General features: G+C 41.1%; 1 protein-coding gene across 3 annotated transcripts in view; it reads right to left on the bottom strand.

Moving 5' to 3' along the window:
* The window catches only part of LOC117515808 (RNA polymerase II elongation factor ELL), a 74,451-nt gene that overhangs the window by 8,413 nt on the left and 38,072 nt on the right, over positions 1-27,966 (bottom strand). The window contains exons 3-10 of one of the 3 annotated variants that reach the window (XM_034176535.1): positions 23,137-23,252; positions 22,409-22,563; positions 8,954-9,192; positions 7,366-7,494; positions 6,096-6,182; positions 4,893-5,334; positions 1,151-1,214; positions 82-253 (exon numbers count right to left, since the gene is read on the bottom strand). In XM_034176535.1, the coding sequence (XP_034032426.1) occupies positions 82-253; positions 1,151-1,214; positions 4,893-5,334; positions 6,096-6,182; positions 7,366-7,494; positions 8,954-9,192; positions 22,409-22,563; positions 23,137-23,252 (1,404 nt within the window). Of the gene's footprint in view, positions 1-81; positions 254-1,150; positions 1,215-4,892; positions 5,335-6,095; positions 6,208-7,365; positions 7,495-8,953; positions 9,193-22,408; positions 22,564-23,136; positions 23,253-27,966 lie in introns of all 3 variants that reach the window. The other 2 variants (XM_034176534.1, XM_034176536.1) reach the window with 2 other exon arrangements.

Genomic DNA, 27,966 nt, shown 5'->3' with positions numbered 1-27,966 from the left:
TGGTCTACAGAAATGTAATTACAAAAACTGTCTGTTAAATTTCTTATTGACACGAGAGTCAACTGCTGGTCCAGACAGTACCTTATAAGCTTCTGTTCCAGGAGGCAGTGTGTCCAACTTTGAGCTCAGCTGAACAAACATCTGTGTAGTAGCTGCAATCCGGTCATGAATAGCCCGATATTCATCATACTCTGCATCAAAGTCATCTTCATACTTCTGCCGCTGCTCTGGTGTCGTGATGGTGCCGTATTTTCTGAAAAAACAAAATAGCTTCTTGAAAGCTATTCACCTGCTGTCATTTTTTAACCCTTAATCTGTGAACAGAAAATCAACACTATTTTAACTAAAGAGTAATCAAATTATCAACTGAAAAATTCAAGAACAGACTTGATTTTTTATAGTTGTACTGCTGATTACCATTCATTAATAAAATGGTTTTAGACTCAGATGAAAAAAAGCCAATGTTTCTTATGAATATAAACATACTATACTGTACAAGTACACTGAAAAGTAATTTTAAAAGTGCTCCAGTCATGTTCTTATTTATAAATGAGATCTTAGCATATTGTCATTTTGTAGATGGGTAAAAATGATCAGTAATTCTGTTTTTTTTTGCCAATATCTCCAATAGAAGGCACTGCAGAATAGTATTGAGTATTTATTTATAATGTAGAAGCTTTTCATTAATTCATATATAGATATTCATTGATTTGGGTTGTATTCATGTGATGACACTGTAGAATAGTTTTGAGATGTGTTTTTATTTATAAACAGCAGTTTTACTTTTTTTCAGATAAAAAGCAATAATTGATTTGGCTTGTATTCCTAATTTTTCCAGTAGATGGCACTGTAGAATAGTTTTATGCATTGCCGTGAAACAGCATGATGTGTTGACCAGATGCACACATGTAAGACATGAGCTTCTGTTTTTCGTTTTTAAATAAGTCACTCGGTATGGTCAGTTGGAAAAATAAAAAAGGAGGCAAAGCAGGCAAGATTTTTCAGCACATCCAGAAAAGATCAAAAACAACTTGTTGATTCTGTCACTCAAGCTCCATTTCTGGAGCTGTTTTTTTTAAGTTCAAATGCCTCCTGAAACGGGGAATGTGCAGTATGTATGAGGCTGAAACACAACATTAATTGAACTTACTTTACATAGTCGGGGAGTGGAGTCGTTGAGGCTAAATTAACCATTGGTTTCTCTCCCGTGTGGCCTGAGGATAGAAAGAAAAAACAGACACAAATGGTTAAGCCAGTCTGCCAATAAGAATGTTGTAAACACCAGCTGTATCAAGGCTAATGGAATTATTTATCACTATTTGTGATAAGAGGCCTGATCCAGGGCAGACGGTGACATCAGCAACCTGGGAGGCAGGAGGCAACGCTGCCTGCTGAGTCTCAGGGTCAAAGGTCCCCCAGCTGTTCCACGGTCAATCATCAACAGACCGGAGTGGGCAGGAAGAACTCAAATGTGGAGGCAGTGTTACACTCCTCACTCTCTGGTATGAAACAGTATGAACTGTCCTTTACAGGTGTTGTCATCAGCATGTACAACTCATTCGGTTCATTGTCCCTGTTCAACCATGTGTTTGGTTGTTTTGTCAACAGGATTACTCACAAACAAAGCCACAAATTTTCAACAAACTGGGTGACACGGTTTGGCCTAACCCGGGGCCTCATTTGCCTTTATCAGCTGTGCAAAGTGAGAACTAAATGACCTGCACAACAATTTTGCAGTCAAATGTCATTCATAAAAAGAAATTTGTCAACAAAATTCATATGTACGCAAACTGTGACCCACACATACCAACATTTTGGAGATGGTTAAAATGTGAGTGGCGGTATTATACATATAATGAGGCTGTGCGAGTGAGTCATAACTCATTCCACTTAATAACACATCACACATACAATTACTATATATATTATATATATATATATATTACGGTTGTTAAGTGTGACAGTGAGCCATAATTATTCCAGAATGACTGCTAAACTGTATCAGATCTTAAATCAAACCACATGGTTAATGTTTCATCAAAATACTGTAGGAGCTGGAAATGTAAATATATTAGTGGTGTACATTACTGGACTACTGGCAGAGTATATTTCTTATTGTTACATGGGAAACAAGGTACCAGTAGATTCAGTAGATTCTCACAAATCCAACAAGACCAAGCATTCATGATATGCACACTTAAAGCTATGAAATTGGGCTATTAGTTAAAAAAAAAAAAAGTAGAAAAGGGGGTGTTCACAATAATAGTAGCATCTGCTGTTGACGCTACAAACTTAAAACTATTATGTTCAAACTGCTTTTTTTTTTTTAGCAATCCTGTGAATCACTAAACTTGTATTTAGTTGTATAACCACAGTTTTTCATGATTTCTTCACATCAGCGAGGCATTAATTTTGTTAGTTTGGAACCAAGATTTTGCTCGTTTACTAGTGTGCTTGGGGTCATTGTCTTGTTGAAACACCCATTTCAAGGGCGTGTCCTCTTCAGCATAAGGCAACATGACCTCTTCAAGTATTTTGACATATCCAAACTGATCCATGATACCTGGTATGCGATATATAGGCCCAACACCATAGTAGGAGAAACATGCCCATATCATGATGCTTGCACCACCATGCTTCACTGTCTTCACTGTGAACGGTGGCTTGAATTCAGAGTTTGGGGGTCGTCTCACAAACTGTCTGCAGCCCTTGGACCCAAAAAGAACAATTTTACTCTCATTAGTCCGCAAAATATTCCTCCATTTCTCTTTAGGCCAGATGATGTGTTCTTTGGCAAATTGTAACCTCTTCTGCACACGTCTTTCATTTAACAGAGGTACTTTGCGGGGGATTCTTGCAAATAAATTAGCTTCACGCAGGCGTCTTCTAACTGTGACAGCACTTACAGGTAACTCCAGACTGTCTTTGATCATCCTGGAGCTGATCAATGGGTGAGCCTTTGCCATTCTGGTTATTCTTCTATCCATTTTTATGGTTTTCCATTTTCTTCCACGCGTCTTTTTTTTTTGTCCATTTTAAAGCATTGGAGATCATTGTAGATGAACAGTTGATAATTTTTTGCATCTGCGTATGTTTTCCCCTCTCCAATCAACATTTTAATCAAACTACGCTGTTGTTCTGAGCAATGTCTTGAACGTCCCATTTTCCTCAGGCTTTCAAAGAGAAAAGCATGTTCAACAGGTGCTGGCTTCATCCTTAAATAGGGGACACCTGATTCACATGTGTTTGTTCCACAAAATTGACGAACTCACTGACTGAATGCCACACTACTATTATTGTGAACACTCCCTTTTCTACTTCTTTTTACTAATAGCCCAATTTCATAGCCTTAAGAGTGTGCATATCATGAATGCTTGGTCTTGTTGGATTTGTGAGAATCTACTGGTACCTTGTTTCCCATGTAACAATAAGAAATATACCCAAAACCTGGATTAATCTTTTTAGTCACATAGCACTACTATTATTCTGAACACTACTGTACGAGGGTAGGCTGAAAAGTTCCATTAACTGTATCATAGTGAGCCTTAGAACTTTTCAGTCTACCCTCGTATATATATGCACTGAACAAAAATAAACGCGACACTTTTGTTTTTGCTCCCATTTTTTATGGGCTGAACTCAAAGATCTAAAACATTTTCTTTATACACAAAATACCTAGTTCTGTCAAATGTTCATAAATCTGTGTTAGTGAGCACTTCTCCTTTGCCAAGATAATCCATCCCAACTCACAGGTGTGGCCTATGAAGATGCTGACTGGACAGCATGATTATTGCAGAGGTGTGCCTTAGGCTGGCCACAATAAAAGGCCACTCTAAAATGTTCAGTTTCATCACACAGCACAATGCCACAGATGTCACAAGTTTTGAGGGAGCGTGCAATTGGCATGCTGACTGCAGGAATGTCCACAAGAGCTGTTGCCTGTGAACTGAATGCTCATTTCTCTACCATAAGCCGTCTCCAAAGGCGTTTCAGAAAATTTGGCAGTACAACCAGCCTCACAACCGCAGATCACATGTAATCACACCAGCCCAGGACCTCAGCATATTCACCTCCAAGATACTCTGAGACCAGCCACCCGGACAGCTGCTGCAACAATTGGTTTGCAGAACCAAAGAATTTCTGCACAAACTGTCAGAAAGCTCATCTGCATGCTCGTCATCTTCATCTGGGTCTCAACCTGACTTCAGTTCCTCGGCATAACTGACTTGAGTGGGCAAATGCTCTCATTTGATGGCGTCTGGCTGCTGATCAACTCTATGCGAAGGAGATGTGTTACACTGCGTGAAGCAAATAGTGGTCACACCAGATACTGACTGGTTTTCTGACCCGCCCAATAAAGCAAAACTGAACATTTTACAGTGGCCTTTTATTGTGGCCAGCCTAAGGCACACCTGTGCAATAATCATGCTGTCTAATCAGCATCTTGGTATGCCACACCTCTGAGGTGGGATGGATTATCTCAGCAAAGGAGAAGTGCTCACTAATAGATTTAGAAAGATATGTGAACAATATTTGAGAGAAATACATCTTTTGTGGATATAGAAAATGATTTAGATCTTTGAGTTCAGCTCAAGATAAATGGGAGCAAAAACAAAAAGTGTTGTGTTTATATTGTTCAGTATATTTAAATTACACTCTGTGAAAGGTTTGGTAAAACCTTTCACAGGTTTGGTAAAACCTTTCAAGGTATGCAGTGTTTCCAGAATCTTGGCTGAACGCACCTGATTGACCTGATACAGTATTAGAAGCTCAGGGACAAATGGAAAACATGCAGTACTTTGGGTTTTTAAGACCAGGATTGGGAAACACTGCTCAAAAGCATGCACTTCTATTTTAGTGATGCATGTCAAAGACAATTTTAGCTCTCCTACCTTTGAAAATTTCTTGATTCTGCTTCAGGTCTGGACTGGTCTCAATCCAATCGGGTCTTAGCTCCTCTCCCTCCTCATCTTTGTGCTTTGTTTTATGTTGGACATTGGACAGTTCTTGATCAGCACAAATGGAAGTTTCAGTTTGTGGGATTTGGGGTCTGTATGGACTGGGCACTGGCTTAGTACTCTCCAGTTTGGAAGGAACAGATGTTCCACTGGGTTTCTGTGGTGAAAGAAGACCATTTGGGGTCCACTGAAAAGGATTCTTGTTTTTTTCAAACTCCATTTTATTCTGTGGCGTACTACTCTCATGAAAAGAGCTACTAGTGGGGTTGGTGCAATGAACTCCGTGAGAGGGCGTCTGCAGAGGCACAGGCTGGACTGATGACTTTTGCTTTTTGGGGTTCCTATCGTTGGACAGATCTGAGTGCAATGGGCGTTTCTACATAAAGCAAAGAGCACAGTTTTTAATTTATGGACAGTAAAGAGTAATCACATATTCTGTGATCAAGCAGAACTTCAGAATGTTTTAGAGTTCAACTTTTCACTACAGATAAAAATGGATGGAATCAAATATAATAAATGACAAATATGATAAATTACAAAAAAAAACAACAAAAACACAAAACGATGGAATCCACCCAGTATTGAATTGAAATGCAAACACCACCTCAGGCTCGTTCTTCTCCTTTAAACAAGAAAAAAAGCTCTTCACTGACAATCACCTTGTGTGGACTTAGTCCAGAGTGACATCATCAAACAAGACAGCTTAAGGTAAATAGATGCCTGTATAATCAGTGATTTTATAAAGTTTATTTGCATTTAACTGAGGTAAACATGCACGTTTACCTCAGCAAGGATCGTCTGCATGCTTGAAGACATGACATTTTCACCTATTCAGTGAGGTCAAGAACCTGTGTACTGATCCTTTTAATCTTGTTTTTAGCCCATGAGTGTGTTAGCATTCTAGATCAACGCTGGACAAATTACTGAAAATTGAAGTGAAAAGTCGAACCCTAAAATATCTTTAAATCGGATCCAGGGGAATAAATCCAAGCAGATCAAGATTTAGTCTCATTTTGACCATCACAGTAAAAGCAGACATATAATCCCAGCAATTTATAAACAACATTTCTGCCTCATTCTCAACAAAGTGAGCAAGCAACATGGAAAAACTAGAATTAATTTAAGGTTACTAATTACCACAGAGGGATTCCTGACAGGACTGGCTGGTGAAGGAGAGCCCCCAATTTTATGTAATGAATGATTGGACTGTGGACTCTTCAACTGCTTGTTGTCGTGTGGTTGCTGTTTCCTGAGAGAGAGAGAGAAAAAAAAAGCAGAACATAGCACCTTCAGTGGGACAATCATCTTAAAACACAAGGTGTCAAGAAAAAGAAAAACAACTATATATAACAAAGCAAGTGGATCAGGAATTATTAATTTTGACCTGGCTTCGAGAGGAAAGAAAGAATTTCCTGTGGAAGAAAATATCCTAATAGGAAAACATGCTGGAGAAAGAAAAAAAAAAAAAAACAGCTTTTTTATGTTCCGTTTTATGGCTTTGGAGATACAATCTGCAAAAGGCAGCCACAAAGACTGAACACAGTCCAGTCAGTGAGAAGAACAATAGCAGCAGATTTAACCTGTGTTGGACCAAACCCTCTTCTGTTAATCTGCTTCCTACAGCTCCTTCCTCAAAAAGACACCACAGAACAAGCAACAAGCCACCCCCCCCAATCCACTGCTTCACACAACACTCTCAACCATGTGATTGTCACCAAGCTCAGGACACCACCACCCCCCCCACCCCCCCCCAACCGTTCTCGAATCACTGAAATAAGACGGGACATGTCCTGAGACATAAAAATCCACTTTACAGTATGTATCTGTTTTATCACACTTGGCATTCTGTTTTACAAGTACAGTTGTAAGTGTTTTACATTTAACAAGGATTGTTAGCAGAGGGGGTAATGAGCAAAAGGTGTTGGCACTTTTTCCCCCAAAATGCTCACGAAGCGTGCGGCCAGGATCTCAAACAGAGAAAACATACGAGCGAGGTTGCGAGGCTCAACCTGAAGAGCTCGGCCCTGCTACTCTGAACCTTCCGTGCTAATGCCGCTTGGCAGCACAGTACAGGGAGCATTTTCCGATGCTTTGATCTGTCCATTAACAGATTCATCAGTGCAGAGACGGAGTCATTTAGAAGCTCCACTTTCAACATGATCACAGCAGACGTCTACATGAACTCAGTGGCCTTTCTGTGCCAACGCCAGCACCGTCAACACACATCAATCCCTTAGTCTCTCCTGTGCTATGTGCCAAAACCTATTACAAAAACTATGGTTCAAAACTCCAAAATGTTCTGCTGTAAAGCTAAAAGCAGAGAATTTCCACAAAACTAACTAAACATTAGAGAGCATTTGTGTGGGGGATTTTATTGATTTTTTTGGTGGGGCGGGGGGGGTGACACCCACCTACTCAGGAGCCTGTGAACGAGCTGCTTTTCCTCCTCCAGATAGCCAGGCCAGTCTCTCTGGACGTGTTTGAAGAGCTCAGGCTTCAGAGAGTAGCTGTTATCCTTTGGGTTCCACTTACTGACCTGAACATCAAAGAAAAAAGTTATTCCAACTGCAGTAGACAGAACACAGCATCGTCTCAGAGAGAGTCAGGCTGAGGTTCTGGAAGCATCGTACAGTGATAAACCCACCTCATCATTAAAAGTTAAAAACAAAACACACATGCACACAATACGGCCCTCAGCATCTCTACTGAACTGGGTCTATATTGTTGAACAAAATTTTGTTCCTCCAGAATGATACAAACGATCGACTTTAAATTTTCAAAGACATCAGATCCCAGCTGGAGACACCCCACTGCTCTCCTGTCAAAACACAGTCTTCCCCTCCACAGGTAGTTAACGTACAGCCTTAATTACAGCTAAGAGCCGCGGTACAGTCTCCACCTGAAGACTACTGGGATGCTAAAACATTGTGAACAAGATCATAGAAAATATGGCAAAAATAAAAACTAAACAGACATAACCTTTTGAAATTACAGTTTTTTGCTGTGCAACAATGGCAAGCTGCAAGTCAGATCAGTATTATTTGCAAAAGCAGTGGTGATGGGCAGTACTGTAGTTATAAATCCTTGACCCAACATCACCAGAGCCAAAACGCAGCTGAATTTTACATTACCACAATTAAGCGCTTTTATTTAACCAGTGGGATAAGTGTTCCTTTTTATATTTTCTCTTCCCATGTCTGATGTTTTCAAATGGACTGCAACTATATAGCACTTTCTTATCTGCATTAAACACTCAAAGTGCTTTACAATAATGCCTCACATTCATCCCAATGTGAGGGTGCTGCCACACAAGCTACTCACTACATACCAGGAGCAACTAGGGGATTAAGGACCTTGGCCAAGGGCCCTTATTGATTTTCTGGTCAGGCTGGGATTTGAACTGAGGATCCTCTGGTCTCAAGTCCAATGCTTAGCCACTAAACCATCACCTCCCCGACTTGAGACATTATGTTTTCTGAGAAGGCAACAAAGGTATGTGTTGTGTTTTGTGTCTATTTCTTAGCTGGACTTCTCAGAAACTCATCACCCAATGTTCACATAGCCTGGTGAAATGGATGACATCAGACTCTACAGTGCGTCAACATAGTGACAGTCTGGACATTTATTTATTCATTTGTTTGAATGACAAGACTGACATAATAACGGAAAATGTTTTCACAAAACTTTACAAATAGTTGGAAGTCAATTACTAAGAGCTGCAGCATGTCAGTACTTTAGATTTTTCTCAGAAAGCCCATTCCTGACACCAAAGGCCACCTTCCACGTGCCTGGGAAACATGACAAAGTGCTACTAGTTGACAGCTTGGAATAATAATGTGTTGGAAGATGTGTTTTTGGTGTTTGTGGAGGTATGCAGTCATATTAATGTTTTTGTTTGTGTAAGGTATCATGGTGTTTTCTTTAAAGGCTGCATTTGAAAGTACTTACTCACTTGTCAGCAGTGTATTTACATAGCACTGTGCCAGATGTCTCACCTCCTCCAACACTGAGGTCAGCTCAGCCCTGTCCTTTGGATTGGCTCGCTCTCTGACCAACCACAGTAGCAGCTCAGGTTTCTTGTACGGCTTTAACGCCAGGAGATGAATGATGCGATCCCTCAAGGGATGGCGTGCCACAGGGCTGGGAACCTGGTTTCTCTTGTTACACAGAGAGTGCTTGCTGCTGCGTGAGCCTGGAGTTAGACCCTGCTTCCTCTGGACCTTCACACATTTACCTGAGATCAAAACAAAGGGGCCAGACAGTAAATATCAACATGACATTTGTGAAAGATAAGGGCGGCTTTCTTTTAACACAGATGAGCAAAATGTTATTAAAGAAGTATGTAATCTACAGCCTGGCCCACATGCCTTTCCTAATCCAAGCCCAAATCCAGTTATGTAAATCACACCCTAACTTTGAAGAGACAGATCTACACACATCTGAACAGACCCCATTCCATTCCTGTATTTTTCTCCTCCCCATAATGCATTGCACAATGCAATTTTGTTTGTTCAGGCACCTGTAAAGCTGAAGCAGCATAGTTCGAAATGTCTTATAAAAATGATGTAAACGCCTCCACTTCAAGGCCCCACACACACTATGGGGATTCTTTGGATGAAGCTACATTTGCTCACGACAATGAGAAACTGAATGGGATTGATGGCATCGATCCTTACAAGGTGGAAACTGGTCTTGATAGTCAGAAATAGTAAAACCAAAACACCAGATCAACAACTGAGCTAAATTTCACACTATAAAGCTATTTGAACACACTAAATTAAATTTCACTGTTTTAGATCTTGCAATAGTTACTATATTATTGAATCATATATTACTTTACTCACTTTATAATTATGTACAAAAAAATAAACTACCAGAGATTAAATGTTGGGAGCCATTTGCCCGGTGTCGCAGACCAAACGGGCCGCCCCTAAAAATCGGTCCGCCTTTTGCATCTGCGCATGCGTCATTTCGGACCACAGCAGCACATCTTCACCCAAAGCAATCAAATGGATTAATGGGATTATTAATCATCAGGTGATGAAGGTAAACCCTCTTAAATCATTCAAAAGTCAGTTTTAAGCAGAAATTAGGTCATTTTTAGGCAGAAACAAGGCGAAATTCCGTGACGCTTTGGAATGTCCGACACGCAGTGAATGCATCAGCAAGCAGCTCGTTTAGCCGTGGTGCTCTGATCGCTTCCGCCACCTTTTATCATGCAGTAATGCTGAATTTATGTGGAAATGATTGTTGTACAAAAGCTGCAGATATCTTTCGCTGAGATAGATGACTGGAGTGCTGTTTGAAGCAGAAACGAGGTGTTAATCCGTGAACCGCGTCATCGGGGGGACCGTTTTCTAGGGGCACCGTTTGGTCAGCGACGTTGACGTCACAGACCCAACGGCCCCCCCCTAAAAATTGGTCTGCCCTGTTCAGTCGGCGACACCAGGTCAGGGTTGAAATTTGCTCCATTGACCTGAGCTAGCCACAGCCTGTGTGGCACGTAAGAAAGCTCCTTCCTCCTTTCTCCTTGATGTGTAAGGCCTCTTAGGATAGCAAGACATTTTAGTGACCTGTTGTCTACATTTATGCCCTTTTTCCACCCCAACACCACCCATGAATTCACCATTGTTCCACTGTAGTGCTAACTGGTGCTTCACTGCTCACCGGCGCTCGCTCTATGTTTATATTCTCTGCCTTATGACATGGCAGCGCGCTGGGAATCATGGGTAAACACGACCAGAATGGGAAGGTGTCTATTGTGTACTGTCTCTCTTCTGCTGCCATGCTTGACACAGTCATATTAGATATCATATATACACAGCACTTAAAACCCACCCAGAAAGACTCATTTACAATGACAACCTACCATGTTGGTGTGAAAAGCTGCAATACTGTGAGTAGAAAACAGTGAAGGGCTTGACAGCAGTGTTGCACTATTGCCCAGCAGACAGAGGGGCATAGAAACTAAAAGACAGTCAGTTTCTTCCTGTTACAGAACTAATTCAACCGGAAGAAGGCAGGAAATAGTTGTGCTTATACAATAAATATCTGCAGACCGTAATCTCATTACTACTTTAAGCTGCAGAACATTTTGGTTAGTGGAAGACTTGTCACACTTTAACAGCAAAGACTCCACCAAGGATGTTTGTTCAAGAATTTACAGCTTTTAACAAAATGTACTATAAACACTGCTTTGGGCCCAGACAAGGAGCTACGATTTTGAAGAAAACATTGGGGGGGGGGGGGGGGGCTGTTTGAAGCCAGGACACAATTTTTTTTTTTTTTAATATCAAGTAAATAAGATGTTACTAGTAATGGTCTTGCTTGCTTTTACATTAGGATTGCAACGATCCACAATTTTTTAACGTCCAATCCCTGAATTTGTGCAATGAGGAAAATAAGTATTTGAACACCATGCGGTTTTGCAAGTTCTCCCACTTAGAAATCATGGAGGGGTCTGAAATTTTCATCTTAGGTGCATGTCCACTGTGAGAGTCATAATCTAAAAAAAAAAAATCCAGAAATCACAATGTATGATTTTTTTTTAATAATTTCTTTGTATGTTACTGCTGCAAATAAGTATTTGAACACCTACCAACCAGCAAGAATTCTGGCTCACACAGACCTGTTAATTTTTCTTTAAGAAGCCCTCTTATTCTGCACTCTTTACCTGTATTAACTGCACCTGTTTGAACTTGTTACCTATATAAAAGACACCTGTTCCCACACTCAGTCACACTCCAACCTGTCCACCACCAAGACCAAAGAGCTGTCTAAGGACACAGGGACAAAACTGTAGACCTACACAAGGCTGGGATGGACTACAGGACAACAGGCAAGCAGCTTGGTAGAAGACAGCAACTGTTATGATTTATTAGAAAGTGGAAGAAACAAGATGACTGTCCATCTCCCTCGGTCTGGGATTTCATGCAAGATCTCACTTTGTGGGGTAAGGATGATTCTGAGAAAGCTCAGAACTACATAGGACCTGGTCAATGACCTGAAGAGAGCTGGGAGCACAGTCACAAAGATTACATTAGCAACACATGATGCTGTCATGGTTTAAAATCCTGCAGGGCAGCAAGGTCCCCCTGCTCAAGCCAGCACATGTCCAGGCCCGTTTGAAGTTCACCAGTGATCATCTGGATGATCCAGAGGAGGCATGGGAGAAGGTCTTGTGGTCAGATGAGACCAGAATAGAGCTTTTTGGGATCAACTCCACTTACCATGTTTAGAGGATGAGAACAACCCCAAGAAAACCATCCCAACCGTGAAGCATGGGGGTGGAAACATCATACTCTGGGGGTGCTCTTCTGCAAAGGGAACAGGGCGACTGCACTGTATTGAAGGGAGGATGGATGGGGTCATGTATTGCGAGATTTTGGCAAACAACCTCCTTCCCTCAGTAAGAGCATTGAAGATGGGTCATGGCTGGGTCTTCCAGCATGACAATGACCCAAACACACAGCCAGGGCAACTTAGGAGGGGCTCCGTAAGAAGCATTTCAAGGTCCTGGAGTGGCCTGGCCAGTCTCCAGACCTGAACTCAATAGAAAATCTTTGGAGGGAGCTGAAACTCCAAACCTGAAAGATCTAGAAAAGATCTGTATGGAGGAGTGGACCAAAATCCCTGCTGCAGTGTGTGCAAACCTGGTGAAAAACTCCAGGAAACATTTGACCTCTGTAATTGCAAACAAAGGCTACTGTACCAAATATTAACATTCATTTGGCTCTCACTGCGGTATTGTATCACTTCCTGTTCCGGAGCACAGCGGTGTTTTTCTGTATCTGTTAGCTGTTTAATCTGCGCAGTTAGATTGATCTAGTTATCTAGATTACGATTTGTTTCCCAGTGTAATCTTTACGTGCCTTAACTAAAGCACTCCTTCTGCTGAATCACCTCTAAATTATTTACACATTATTCATTTTGCGTGTTTTTAGGAATCCGCTAGCTTAGCGTAGCTACTAGCTCTTAGCCGATTTAGCATGGCGGCTTCTCCTGTCTCTCCCACACTTTTCTGCTCTGGGTGTGAAATGTTTAGTTATTCCTCGGCCTCCTTTAGCAGTAACGGTACTTGTAATAAGTGTAGCTTATTCGTAGCTTTGGAGGCCAGGCTGGGCGAATTGGAGACTCGGCTACGCACCGTGGAAAATTCTACAGCTAGCCAGGCCCCTGTAGTCGGTGCGGACCAAGGTAGCTTAGCCGCCGTTAGTTACCCCCTGGCAGATCCCGAGCAGCCGGGAAAGCAGGCTGACTGGGTGACTGTGAGGAGGAAGCGTAGCCCTAAACAGAAGCCCCGTGTACACCACCAACCCGTTCACATCTCTAACCGTTTTTCCCCACTCGACGACACACCCGCCGAGGATCAAACTCTGGTTATTGGCGACTCTGTTTTGCGAAATGTGAAGTTAGCGACACCAGCAACCATAGTCAATTGTCTTCCGGGGGCCAGAGCAGGCGACATTGAAGGAAATTTGAAACTGCTGGCTAAGGCTAAGCGTAAATTTGGTAAGATTGTAATTCACGTCGGCAGTAATGACACCCGGTTACGCCAATCGGAGGTCACTAAAATTAACATTAAATCGGTGTGTAACTTTGCAAAAACAATGTCGGACTCTGTAGTTTTCTCTGGGCCCCTCCCCAATCAGACCGGGAGTGACATGTTTAGCCGCATGTTCTCCTTGAATTGCTGGCTGTCTGAGTGGTGTCCAAAAAATGAGGTGGGCTTCATAGATAATTGGCAAAGCTTCTGGGGAAAACCTGGTCTTGTTAGGAGAGACGGCATCCATCCCACTTTGGATGGAGCAGCTCTCATTTCTAGAAATCTGGCCAATTTTCTTAAATCCTCCAAACCGTGACTATCCAGGGTTGGGACCAGGAAGCAGAGTTGTAGTCTTACACACCTCTCTGCAGCTTCCCTCCCCCTGCCATCCCCTCATTACCCCATCCCCGTAGAGACGGTGCCTGCTCCCAGACCACCAATAACCAGTAAAAATCTATTTAAGCATAAAAATTCAAAAAGAAAAAATAATATAGCACCTTCAACTGCACCACAGACTAAAACAGTTAAATGTGGTCTATTAAACATTAGGTCTCTCTCTTCTAAGTCCTGTTGGTAATGATATAATAATTGATCAACATATTGATTTATTCTGCCTTACAGAAACCTGGTTACAGTAGGATGAATATGTTAGTTTAAATGAGTCAACACCCCCGAGTCACACTAACTGTCAGAATGCTCGTAGCACGGGCCGGGGCGGAGGATTAGCAGCAATCTTCCATTCCAGCTTATTAATTAATCAAAAACCCAGACAGAGCTTTAATTCATTTGAAAGCTTGACTCTTAGTCTTGTCCATCCAAATTGGAAGTCCCAAAAACCAGTTTTATTTGTTATTATCTATTGTCCACCTGGTCGTTACTGTGAGTTTCTCTGTGAATTTTCAGACCTTTTGTCTGACTTAGTGCTTAGCTCAGATAAGATAATTATAGTGGGCGATTTTAACATCCACACAGATGCTGAGAATGACAGCCTCAACACTGCATTTAATCTATTATTAGACTCTATTGGCTTTGCTCAAAAAGTAAATGAGTCCACCCACCACTTTAATCATATCTTAGATCTTGTTCTGACTTATGGTATGGAAATAGAAGACTTAACAGTATTCCCTGAAAACTCCCTTCTGTCTGATCATTTCTTAATAACATTTACATTTACTCTGATGGACTACCCAGCAGTGGGGAATAAATTTCATTACACTAGAAGTCTTTCAGAAAGCGCTGTAACTAGGTTTAAGGATATGATTCCTTCTTTATGTTCTCTAATGCCATATACCAACACAGTGCAGAGTAGCTACCTAAACTCTGTAAGTGAGATAGAGTATCTCGTCAATAGTTTTACATCCTCATTGAAGACAACTTTGGATGCTGTAGCTCCTCTAAAAAAGAGAGCTTTAAATCAGAAGTGCCTGACTCCGTGGTATAACTCACAAACTCGTAGCTTAAAGCAGATAACCCGTAAGTTGGAGAGGAAATGGCGTCTCACTAATTTAGAAGATCTTCACTTAGCCTGGAAAAAGAGTCTGTTGCTCTATAAAAAAAAGCCCTCCGTAAAGCTAGGACATCTTTCTACTCATCACTAATTGAAGAAAATAAGAACAACCCCAGGTTTCTTTTCAGCACTGTAGCCAGGCTGACAAAGAGTCAGAGCTCTATTGAGCTGAGTATTCCATTAACTTTAACTAGTAATGACTTCATGACTTTCTTTGCTAACAAAATTTTAACTATTAGAGAAAAAATTACTCATAACCATCCCAAAGACATATCGTTATCTTTGGCTGCTTTCAGTGATGCCAGTATTTGGTTAGACTCTTTCTCTCCGATTGTTCTGTCAGTTATTTTCATTAGTTACTTCATCCAAACCATCAACATGTTTATTAGACCCCATTCCTACCAGGCTGCTCAAGGAAGCCCTACCATTATTTAATGCTTCGATCTTAAATATGATCAATCTATCTTTGTTAGTTGGCTATGTACCACAGGCTTTTAAGGTGGCAGTAATTAAACCATTACTTAAAAAGCCATCACTTGACCCAGCTATCTTAGCTAATTATAGGCCAATCTCCAACCTTCCTTTTCTCTCAAAAATTCTTGAAAGGGTAGTTGTAAAACAGCTAACTGATCATCTGCAGAGGAATGGTCTATTTGAAGAGTTTCAGTCAGGTTTTAGAATTCATCATAGTACAGAAACAGCATTAGTGAAGGTTACAAATGATCTTCTTATGGCCTCGGACAGTGGACTCATCTCTGTGCTTGTTCTGTTAGACCTCAGTGCTGCTTTTGATACTGTTGACCATAAAATTTATTACAGAGATTAGAGCATGCCATAGGTATTAAAGGCACTGCGCTGCGGTGGTTTGAATCATATTTGTCTAATAGATTACAATTTGTTCATGTAAATGGGGAATCTTCTTCACAGACTAAAGTTAATTATGGAGTTCCACAAGGTTCTGTGCTAGGACCAATTTTATTCACTTTATACATGCTTCCCTTAGGCAGTATTATTAGACGGTATTGCTTAAATTTTCATTGTTACACAGATGATACCCAGCTTTATCTATCCATGAAGCCAGAGGACACACACCAATTAGCTAAACTGCAGGATTGTCTTACAGACATAAAGACATGGATGACCTCTAATTTCCTGCTTTTAAACTCAGATAAAACTGAAGTTATTGTACTTGGCCCCACAAATCTTAGAAACATGGTGTCTAACCAGATCCTTACTGTGGATGGCATTACCCTGACCTCTAGTAATACTGTGAGAAATCTTGGAGTCATTTTGATCAGGATATGTCATTCAAAGCGCATATTAAACAAATATGTAGGACTGCTTTTTTGCATTTACGCAATATCTCTAAATCAGAAAGGTCTTGTCTCAGGGTGATGCTGAAAAACTAATTCATGCATTTATTTCCTCTAGGCTGGACTATTGTAATTCATTATTATCAGGTTGTCCTAAAAGTTCCCTGAAAAGCCTTCAGTTAATTCAAAATGCTGCAGCTAGAGTACTGACGGGGACTAGAAGGAGAGAGCATATCTCACCCATATTGGCCTCTCTTCATTGGCTTCCTGTTAATTCTAGAATAGAATTTAAAATTCTTCTTCTTACTTATAAGGTTTTGAATAATCAGGTCCCATCTTATCTTAGGGACCTCGTAGTACCATATCACCCCAATAGAGCGCTTCGCTCTCAGACTGCAGGCTTACTTGTAGTTCCTAGGGTTTGTAAGAGTAGAATGGAGGCAGAGCCTTCAGCTTTCAGGCTCCTCTCCTGTGGAACCAGCTCCCAATTCAGATCAGGGAGACAGACACCCTCTCTACTTTTAAGATTAGGCTTAAAACTTTCCTTTTTGCTAAAGCTTATAGTTGGGGCTGGATCAGGTGACCCTGAACCATCCCTTAGTTATGCTGCTATAGACGTAGACTGCTGGGGGGTTCCCATGATGCACTGTTTCTTTCTCTTTGCTCTGTATGCACCACTCTGCATTTAATCATTAGTGATCGATCTCTGCTCCCCTCCACAGCATGTCTTTTTCCTGGTTCTCTCCCTCAGCCCCAACCAGTCCCAGCAGAAGACTGCCCCTCCCTGAGCCTGGTTCTGCTGGAGGTTTCTTCCTGTTAAAAGGGAGTTTTTCCTTCCCACTGTAGCCAAGTGCTTGCTCACAGGGGGTCGATTTGACCGTTGGGGTTTTACATAATTATTGTATTGCCTTGCCTTACAATATAAAGCGCCTTGGGGCAACTGTTTGTTGTGATTTGGCGCTATATAAAAAAAATTGATTGATTGCTTTTCACAGGTGTTCATATACTTATTTGCAGCAGTAACACACAAATAAATTATAAAAAAAAAAAAAAAAAAAATTGGATTTTTTTTTAGATTATGTCTCTCACAGTGGACATGCACCTAAGATGAAAATTTCAGACCCCTCTGATTTCTACGTGGGAGAACAGGGTGTTCAAATACTTATTTTCCTCACTGTATATCTGCCAATACTATTCCCATCCCAGAGCTCTGTTTGCTTTAATATCATTATCATCATTATTGTTGATGTTATGAGGATATTTTGTATCCCCAGTTTACAACTTCATGATGAAGTGGTATAGAGGAGGATTTTCTTTAAAAAAAAAAAAAAAAAAAGACCTGAAAGCTCAGCTACATTTTGCCAGAAGGTTTGTGTAAGATGATTTCCTAGATTTGATGTTTTGGTGAAAGAATTAAGTACTTTTGTTTATTTTTGGTGGTTTCTTGTGGCATTTTGGAAATGCGTGCCATCCTCAAAACGGTACATGTACTCTTACACAATTTTTGGGGCGTCCCTATGAAGAAAAAAAAAAAAAATCAAGTGCACTCTGACAGGGTGCACTTGATTTTTTTTCCCCACAGCCAAATCCGCCAGACCGTGGGCTATCATTACTGGTGCCAGTGTTCTGTCGAGATGAGCGCCCCATAGCGGAGCACATTTACATGACCAAAATAATCAGATACTGTAATAATGTGATCTCTTGTGTTTATATGCACTTCAGTAATCAGAAACACCTGGTTTAATGGGTTTAACGTTTTAACAGCGTCTGCAGGAGGCATTGCGTGTGCATGAGCTTTTGCCAAAAGTGGAAGTTATGCAAATCAAGAAATATTTGTAGATCACATCTGTGCATTTGCTGGTATTAATGAGAAATTTAATTAAATTAGCTAACAGCCTGTGACGTTCCCATGCTAACGTCCACAAAATATGTTCAGAGGCGTTATTAGGTTCCAAAGACAGCGTTTTCGGTTTTATAAGTATTTATTTCTCGCTATCTTTTACATAATATATGACAAAGAGGACAAATTTACAGACAAACGAAGCAGAGTTTTGCAGCTAGCGCCCAGCCTGTGACGTCACCATGCTAACGTCCGCTAAATACGTTCAGAGGTGTTATTAGGTACCAAAAATGGCATTTTCAGTTTTAGAAGAGTTTATTTCTTGCTAGCTTTACATAATATATGAGAAACATGCATATAAACACACAAAACGAAGCGGTTTTGGAGAGACCAGCCACTGACATCACTGTACAGCTCTAATCTGATTGGCTGTCACGCCCGCCATTCACAAACAAAACGGGACAGTTTCACACAGAATGTGAGTTTTTTAAACCTCTCAAAATACCTTTTAAAATATGTCAAGATTAGCGATTTTTGAACTTTTCCAAAGGTCTGTGTCCCAAAAAATGTTCCTTGTGAATTTGAAAACTGTGGCAGTAATAGAACTGGATTTATGCTGTGCACAGACAGATAGATGGACGGACAGACGCCAGGTCTTCGCAATGCCCGATGGCCATATGTTGGCCTTGGGTAAAAAGCAAAAGAGCAGCTCGTGAAGACAAAGTATAGACTTTATAGGGAAAAGACAACCCTCTCTCTATCTCTCTCCCTCTTCAAGAAATAGCTTTGTAGAATGCTCAAACAAACACAAATGTGAAAGAACAAAATAAATCTGATTAAAGATATACATGTTTATGTACATGTAAATGGGGTCACTGTTGGGTTAGTGGATAAAGTTTCATCTGGAACACCAGATGGCACACCCACCCCAGACTACACGTACCGTTTTGAGGACGGCACATTTCTGCATTTCCAAAATGTCAGAACCACCAAAAGATAAATGAAAGTAGTTAATTTACTCATATTTGGAGTCAGTCTGGGTAAGTCTTCTCAATTCAGAACCCCCCACCCCCCCAGCCAGAAGGCAGCAGCACTTATGGAAACCTTTCAGCACAGACAGACAGACTGCTCCTGGATCAGAAAACACTCTCGGCTGGCTTGGGAACGCCTTGAGGTTCCCCCGGAGTAGCTGGAGGAGGTGTGTGTGGATCGGGAGGTCTGGGCGGCTTTGCTTGAGCTGCTGCCCCGTGCGACCCGACTCCGGATAAAGCGGAAGAAAATGGATAGATGGATGGATGAAATACATTGGTATCGAAACGTGATACAAATATTGGATCGGATCGGCCTCATCCCTATTTTACATGTTCCATTTTTGGACAGATCTGGATAAAAGGCAGAACAAAAAACTTCAAATTTACCGCTACAAGGTAACGCAGGGTGATTTATAAATTAACAAAATGGCAATGAAAAGGTGGAAATATTAAATTGAACAAGGATTAGATCCCATTAATTCTGGGAGTGGATTTGGGTATCACTGCAGAAAAATTTTTTTTATTAATAAGTAGACTTTCAAAAAACATTGTGAAGGTAAATATTGTGAAAGCAAACAGTGTTTTGGAGGAGACGGGGGGGGGGGGGGGCATGGCAGATGTGTACTGTTGTAACGGCATGGTTCTTTCTTTCCTAGTAAGAACAGTTTTGTATGCTTCACAGCATGCAACAGTCAATGATCGCAAGAGCTTGTTTCAACAGCCACCTTTGAAAAAGAGGTCTTTAAGATTTTAATGAAAAACATTCTTGCATTGAAACAAGCTGTACTGCTACATTTCAAACATGCAGCGACTGGAACTGGTGTGGGACTGTAATGAACTGAAGCAGCTTGAGGATAGTTTTTAATTGCTCAACATGACTTTCCACAAACAGACGGAATATATCCCTTGATGACTCAATTATGATAACTTACATGATTTTATGATATAAATTTTAAAAATTATGGAATCTTTAGATTGGCACTGTGTAATGGGTGCATCAACAAAACATCAGACAACTGTCTAATCAAATTTAAGAAATGTTAATACTTTCGAACACCAGGACCCATATGTGCACACACACAATTTTCTAAAGAAATAACGTGCATAACGTGCAACTGTGCATGAACTTGTTCTTTACTGTGAAACTGTCATATGGGGAGATGTAAAAATTAAATTATGTGAGAAATAAAATTTAAAACATTTGTCGCTTTAAGACTATTTCACTGAATGCATGAGTTCTGCAAACTAAATGGTTGTACATCTAGGATCAAATTTAAATTTTATTTTTATAGCTGTTGTATGTTCTATTTCACTTTGGTAACTTTATTCTGCTTTTAATGTCTCATTTTGGTGTTGCTAATTTGCAAACATTTACAACAATAATTTACACAATCTTTTTGCAGTTGAAATGACAGTTTTAACAACACTGGCTGCTATAACTAGCCATAGTGTAACTTGTGCAAAGTTTGCTGTTTTGGTATGGTTGGCCCTCACAAATTTAACCCATTTTTTCTTCTTCTTTGCTGTTTTCATTGAGATGTCTGCCGAACATGCAGGCGTCCACACTTATGTATGGCCAGCTATGGAAGCAAAGGTCAAGCATGTACACGTGCACAGTTTCACAAAGTTAGAGTTTTGGAAAACAAAACCACGTGTGCATAACCATGTGTGTTATAAATCTCCCAATAAAAGTGCATAGGCACATTTTTGTTTTAATGTCTAAAAAGACTTCTAGTTTTGAATGAACACTGAAATGTATGCATCTGGTCATAGGCATGTGCAAAATCCAACTGCTGATTTGTCATTGATGTTAAATGCCTCTTTTCCCCCTGAAAGCAATTAAAGTTTAAAATGACACTTTACATTGTAAAAATGTACCAATTTTTCTTCTGTGAAACATACAATTCAGAGGTGGTTTGTAGGCATTTGTTTCTGAGAGTATAGTATTACAGTTCTATAAAAAGACAGTCACCGCAAAAGGACATGTACTCTGCATTGCATATGACACGTACTGCAACCATTAACTCATTCCTTTTACTCTCATATGTCCAGTGGTGCTGGAAAGCAGTTGTGTAAGACAGGGCATTCTTTAACTGCAAGTTTCTCACTGAAATCTTGTTTATTTTCAAGCTTTTACTACATACTGTATATACTTGTGCTGGTGACATGAATTCATTTTAATCATGAAAAAGCACATAGACTATTTCTCCAAACAAGCAATTACATTTCCTGTGTAGAAAGTAGTTTTAACAGTTGACTATCAGTAACTCTGAGCATTATACTGTAGTGATTGTCTGCATGACGTTTCTATTCAGTAAATCTAATTTACACAAGCATTTAAATCCATCGTGGCTAGATCATTTATTAAGTGCAGCACTGTCAATTTAATAGATACTGATGTCACGGCTCAAACAAGGGGAAGCAGTAAAATAAATAAGCAAATAAATGAAATTGTCAGCAAAAAAGAAAAGAAAAAGAAAGGGCTTTCATGTCAGAATTGCTTTGCTCCAGGTTGCCTGAAGCATCTCTGTAAGTGGCATTTAGAGATTTACAGTATTTTATCAAATCAAACTTAATTAAAATGGGGAAGCGATGGTCTAGCGGTTAAACGTTGAGCTTCAGACTAGAAGGTCCTTGGTTCAAAACCCAGCCAGCCCGGAAAAACGCTAAGGGCCCTTGGGCAAAGTCCTTAATCCCCAAGTTGCTCAAGGTGTGTAGTGAGCGCCTTGCATGGCAGCACCCTGACATCGGTGTGTGAGTGTGTCTGTGTGAATGGGTGAGGCATAATTGTGGAGTACTTTGAGCTTCTGATGCAGATGGAAAAGCACTCTATAAATGCAGTCTATTTAAAATCCAGACACTATAATTACATCTTTAGGTAAAACTTCATCAGCATGAGACTTGCTAGTGTATGCTTCTGGCAAAACTAATCACACTAATGGTACTAAGAGGCAGGCTGGCACACTGCCTAAATAATGTGATCAAAATGTCACACCCAAAGCAGCAGCATCTTGCATGAATAGCTGCAATTCAGCGTTTTGATCAATTATGTGATAACTTCCACACCATATGGCAATTACCAGCAGGATGCAAAAGTTTGGAAGCTGAAAACTCCATTATCTCTCCTTGATCCCTACGTGCTTGAAAACTGCCATGTAAACTGAGATTAGAACACATAACAGCTTGGAGAGAAATGCATTAATAAACAGCTTACTTGGCCCCGGCTTGATCTCAATCGCTGAGCGGCTCCAGCTGTCTTTCTCCACCTGAGACATGCGTTCCCGCGTTGTCTGGTAGGAATCATCTGTGGCACAAACTGTGATCTTGTCCTGAATACTTCCCTTGCTCTCCAAGTGGTCCCTGCCCTCCCTTTGGGGAGAAGTCAAGAAAGGGGAGGAAAAAATTTTTTTTTTTTTTTTTTTTAGAGTTTAAGCTTACAAATTCTCTGGCTCAGCTCAGTCAATTGGCCAAATGTAGCAGAGATTCTGGCAGTGCTGCAATAAAACGTGGCATCATATGACACATGCACGAATGCACGCACAGAGGCACAGCTGGTTGTGAACCTCTCCTTTCTGCATGCAAATTCCAATCCTGTTTATGAATCATCTCTTCAAATAACAATGTGTCCAATTAAGGAGGTTAAAACACTTCTGAGCTACGGCCCAAATAAAGCAGTACTAATGTAACCTTTTCATTGACCCTTTGACCCCACATGGCCATAAATGCTGCCTCGCTGTTCTCAGTTATTACTGCTCACACCTTTGTGGCACAAGCCTCTGAGTATTATTGTAGTCATGTTTGAATAGAACCCAATAGTGGCCTGTGTGTTATTGCCCTAATACAGGGGTGAGTGACTGGTACAGCCTTGTGGTGTCAGACTTTGAATTCCATTTGCTGATGACCGTGAAAACAGTTGTGAGTGCTACTTATCCTGAGACGTACTGGCGAATGCAGTCAAAGCTGGACTGTGGTTTCTCTTTGCTATCACTGGACAAGTAGAATCTGAAGATTCTTATTGCGTCAGGGGAGTCAGGGGTCGGTGCTGGAATCTTTATTGACTATACAAGAGGAAAAAATGAGAAACATTTAGGAGAGTGAAATATGTCTGACAAGAAACTTAAAAAAAAAAAAAAGACACTGATGTGTCAGGAAAAAAAAAAGGCAGTCTGGAAATCATCATCATCAAGCTACATTTCTCAAACATGAAGTCTGAAATTTAAGAGCTTATAAACTGTTCATGAATTTAACCATCTCAGCAACTTACTGAAACAGATGAGTGCAATCCTCACTTGTTGCTTTGTTTTTCCCCCTATGCGCCTAATATGACCTAAATAATCTCTACCTTGGACCAATCACTGAAGCTACACTGAACCTCCCAGGTCAAAGATGGTGACCTGTAGGCAGTTATGGGAGGGGCCTTTCAGAAAGGCAAATCCTTGTACTTGAGCAATAAGCTCTTCTGTCATGGCTCCCCAGTATCTCTGTCAGAAACCAGGTACATAAAAATGACCCAAAAACCTACTTCCTCAAAGACAATTCAACACAGAAAGTCATTAACCAACAGGTGACATGTCCTTTAATACAGAATGGACAGATCTCTCATTCGCTCTACAGCTAAGACTGAGCTGGAAAAGGGACCGTTCAGTACATTTGTTGATAGGGTGTCCCAGATTAAGAAAAGAAAGAAAAAAAAGTGATCACTCATCCTTTCCCAGCATGACGATTACTTTACTAATGCACAGTACTTCTTTACTTCTCTCCTCTCTCTTTTCCTTAGGTCCAAGCAAGCAGGCATTTTAACTGCAGGTCTCAGGAAAAAAAAAAAATAAAAAGCCTTAGGGACTTGAAGCTGCCTCTTTAGTCATCAGTGGGAAGTGATTGATTACAAGCTGACTGGCTGAGAGTGCAGCGCCCCTGGCAGATGTGACTATAGCTGTCACAAATGCCCAGTCATGCAGCAAAGCCATAAGCAATGTTTTGCAGCACGGAGCCAGTGAACAGTACGCTCTCGTGACACCCCTCCTCCTGCTTTGAAACCCAACGCATGCCATTCACCCTAAACCCCCCAAAACTCCCCACCCCTCTAGTTTTCCTTCATGTGCATGGTCCATCCATGTCAACACAAAACACAGAGCAGCCCACATGGCCATGGGCACTCGAGACACATCTGATCATTAATTCTGACCCATTTATGTCTGGTCACTCACACATAGTGATAAAGATGGATACTGTTTGTATCTGCTCTGGGTCTTAAGGCCCTCTGACACTGGCATGACTTTGATCCGCGCACTTGCAGGCACTCTGCCATGCACAACAGTAAACTCGTCTCAAACTCGTAAAGCTTGCGCAGCTTCGTGCACGTGCGCAAAGAAAATTTTGAAATGATTATAACAAGATGTTAATCCTATCACAAACATACTTTTATACCTGCACAAAAGAAGCAATGAACATGCAGCTGTTTTACAAGCTACTACAATAAACGTGACAATTACCTTTTTAGACAGTTCCAAATGCTTTCTCCACCACATTAAGCATGCACGTGCGAGAGAGACAGAAAATCTGCTGCTACAGTGGTCCGCTGTGATTCCAGAAGCGATTAGAGGCGTTTTTAACAGCCAACTCGCAGAGAAAATGATTAATCCGCTACAAAATAATTATTTTATATATGCAGCGATGAGCACACAACACGTGGCATCCAGTGGAACAAAGTGTGGCGTCCACCTGGGAACACAGCGGGTGGGATCACCACAACAATGTGCGTGCAAGTGCGTGGATCACAGTCGTGCAAGTGTCAGGGCACCTTTACACTAATTAAAGATGATCCACCCCCCCCCCCCCCCACCCCCCCAAAAACAATCATCCCAGCAAGCAACCATACCCTCAGGGCCCATTATTTAAGGAAAGCCAAAACTAGAAGAAACAACTGACTAAAACGTATTGACTGATGCAGGGAAATGCACACAGAAAGTCTGCATTAAAAGGCATCTTGCATTAAAATGAGAAATGAGAAGAGTGAAAAAAAAAAAGCAATTTGCTATAAGGTTTGTACATTTTTACATTGCAACAGTGTCACTGTGTCTTGGTCATAACAGTATGAATCCTCTCCGGCCACGCACTGGCTTTGTTTGTTACCCCTCCATGGCACCGTGCACACTTCACATTCTCATTCTAATCAATGTCACTCAGGTCAGACTGTTCAGAGGTCACCCCTCTTTTTATTCACAGCTTCCTTTTCAAGCTTCATAACCATGTGGTGTTTAACTCTTAAGCGCCCAACCCCTACTCCTAAGAGCAAGCCAGTCTGCCCCACCTCACCATAAGTTGGCCCGCAGAGTGCAGCATGAAAATGGATTTTAAAAATGACAGTTACTGCACCTTTGACCTCAACCTATGCACAAGCGAAATGTCTCAGACTGAAATCTTTCCCACATCACGAGACAATGTAAACAAGCCAGTGAAAAATTATTACTTTAAAAGACAGTGCTCTACAGCCAAAGGTTAAAGCTAGTGTATGAAGAGTTTGTGATATCAATATATTTAATACTGCTACAGCAGTGGCGTTTTATCCAAAAATCCTTTCTGCACTGTTGAAAAAAGCCAAAGGCCTCATTCAGTATCCTCTGGTCAACTGATCCTTTCCATGAGAACAGAATGTTTCATCCAACCACCGAGAATGAGCTGTCAAAAACAAAGTACCTACGTACGAGGGCTGTCAATAAAATATAGGTCCTTTTTTATTTTTTTCAAAAACTATATGGATTTCATTCATATGTTTTTACGTCAGACATGCTTGAACCCTCGTGCGCATGCGTGAGTTTTTCCATGCCTGTCGGTGACGTCATTCGCCTTTGAGCACTCCTTGTGGGAGGAGTCGTCCAGCCCCTCGTCGGAATTCCTTTGTCTGAGAAGTTGCTGAGAGACTGGCGCTTTGTTTGATCAAATTTTTTTCTAAACCTGTGAGACACATCGAAGTAGACATGCTTCGAAAAATTAAGCTAGTTTTCGGTGAAAATTTTAACGGCTGATGAGAGATTTTGAGGTGATACTGTCGCTTTAAGGACTTCCCACGGAGCGAGACGTCGTGCAGCACTCCCAGGCGCCGTCGTCAGCCTGTTTCAAGCTGAAAACCTCCACATTTCAGGCTCTATTGATCCAGGACGTCGTGAGAGAACAGAGAAGTTTCAGAAGAAGTCGGTTTCAGCATTTTATCCGGATATTCCACTGTTAAAGGAGATTTTTTTAATGAAAGACGTGCGGACGGGTCCGCGCGTCGGGACGCAGCCGGCGCGGCGGCACAGGAAAAACACCTCCATGTTGATAACCATTTGTAAAATCCAGGCGGCTTTTGATGGCTTTCAGTGGAGTGAGTATATGAGAAATTGTTTAACAGCTGGACATGTTCCAACTTGTCCTTAAGGCTTCCAACAGAGGTGTTTTTCCTGTGGCGGAGCATCGCGGCGGCTGCGAGCCGATGCTGCAATCCGCCTGCACGTCTTTCATTAAAAAAAAATCTCCTTTAACAGTGGAATATCCGGATAAAATGCTGAAACCGACTTCTTCTGAAACTTCTGTTCTCTCACGACGTCCTGGATCAATAGAGCCTGAAATGTGGAGGTTTTCAGCTTGAAACAGGCTGATGACGGCGCCTGGGACCGCTGCGCGAAGTCTCGCTCCGTGGGAAGTCCTTAAAGCGACAGTATCACCTCAAAATCTTTCATCAGCCGTTAAAACTTTCACCGAAAACCAGCTTAATTTTTCGAACCATGTCCACTTCGATGTGTCTCACAGGTTTAGAAAAAAGTTTGATCAAACAAAGTGCCAGTCTCTCAGCAACTTCTCAGACAAAGGAATTCCGATGAGGGGCTGGACGACGACTCCCACAAGGAGTGCTCACAGGCGAATGACGTCACCGACAGGCGTGGAAAAACTCACGCATGCGCACGAGGGTTCAAGCATGTCTGACGTAAAAACATATGAATGAAATCCATATAGTGTTTGAAAAAAATAAAAAGGACCTATACTTTATTGACAGACCTCGTAGGCCTTGCCGGTTAGGACAAACTGTTCAAATGAGCTCACTTACATGAACCATTATACCGCTGTTACAGACGAGCTGTTTTGCTGGTGAGGTTTGTTGGGACACACTGACATGACTGGCAATGCCAATGCTTTCTCACTGCAATACTTAAAAATAAATAAATAATCTGTGATAACAGTAGGAGGTCAGTAGGGGTGTTTTTTTAAACAACCCTAGTCATGTTAAAACATCTGTTATGTCCCAGTCACACGGCACTTAATGAAGGGTAACGAAGCCCAAATGAAACAAGAAATCTGGACTTTCGTTGGCATCGTTTAACCTTCGCGCAGCTTCGTTCCTGCTTCGTTTTGCTGTCGTTCTTGATGTTTTTAATCGTTTGTTTAGTTTTTGTAACGTTATTGTTTAGTTTGACTTCGTTCGACCAGCTGAATGTTTTCACACAGTACAGAAGCCATTTCTGAGCGCTGCTGCTGACGCTGCATTCATGTACCATCGGAAATTACAGAGCAAACTCAGCCTGTTTGCTTGGATTTTTTTTATCTGGGTGGGGAGTCAGCTTCAATGGGCTCAGGCACCTTATATAGAGAAGAATTAATCTTTTGTGTGGCTACAATTAATTATTTTGCCACAAGCAACTACTGAAATTGAAACAACAAAAAAGCTGTGTAATTTCCGACAGTACTTGAACACAGCAGTAACGAAAGCAGCAGCTCCTGCGTGAGCTTATTATTTTT

This window comes from Thalassophryne amazonica, chromosome 8, assembly GCF_902500255.1.
Source record: "Thalassophryne amazonica chromosome 8, fThaAma1.1, whole genome shotgun sequence".
In the NCBI taxonomy this organism is placed as follows: domain Eukaryota; kingdom Metazoa; phylum Chordata; class Actinopteri; order Batrachoidiformes; family Batrachoididae; genus Thalassophryne; species Thalassophryne amazonica.
Note: the sequence above shows the minus strand (reverse complement) of the source record. Positions and strands in the feature narration are given on the sequence as shown.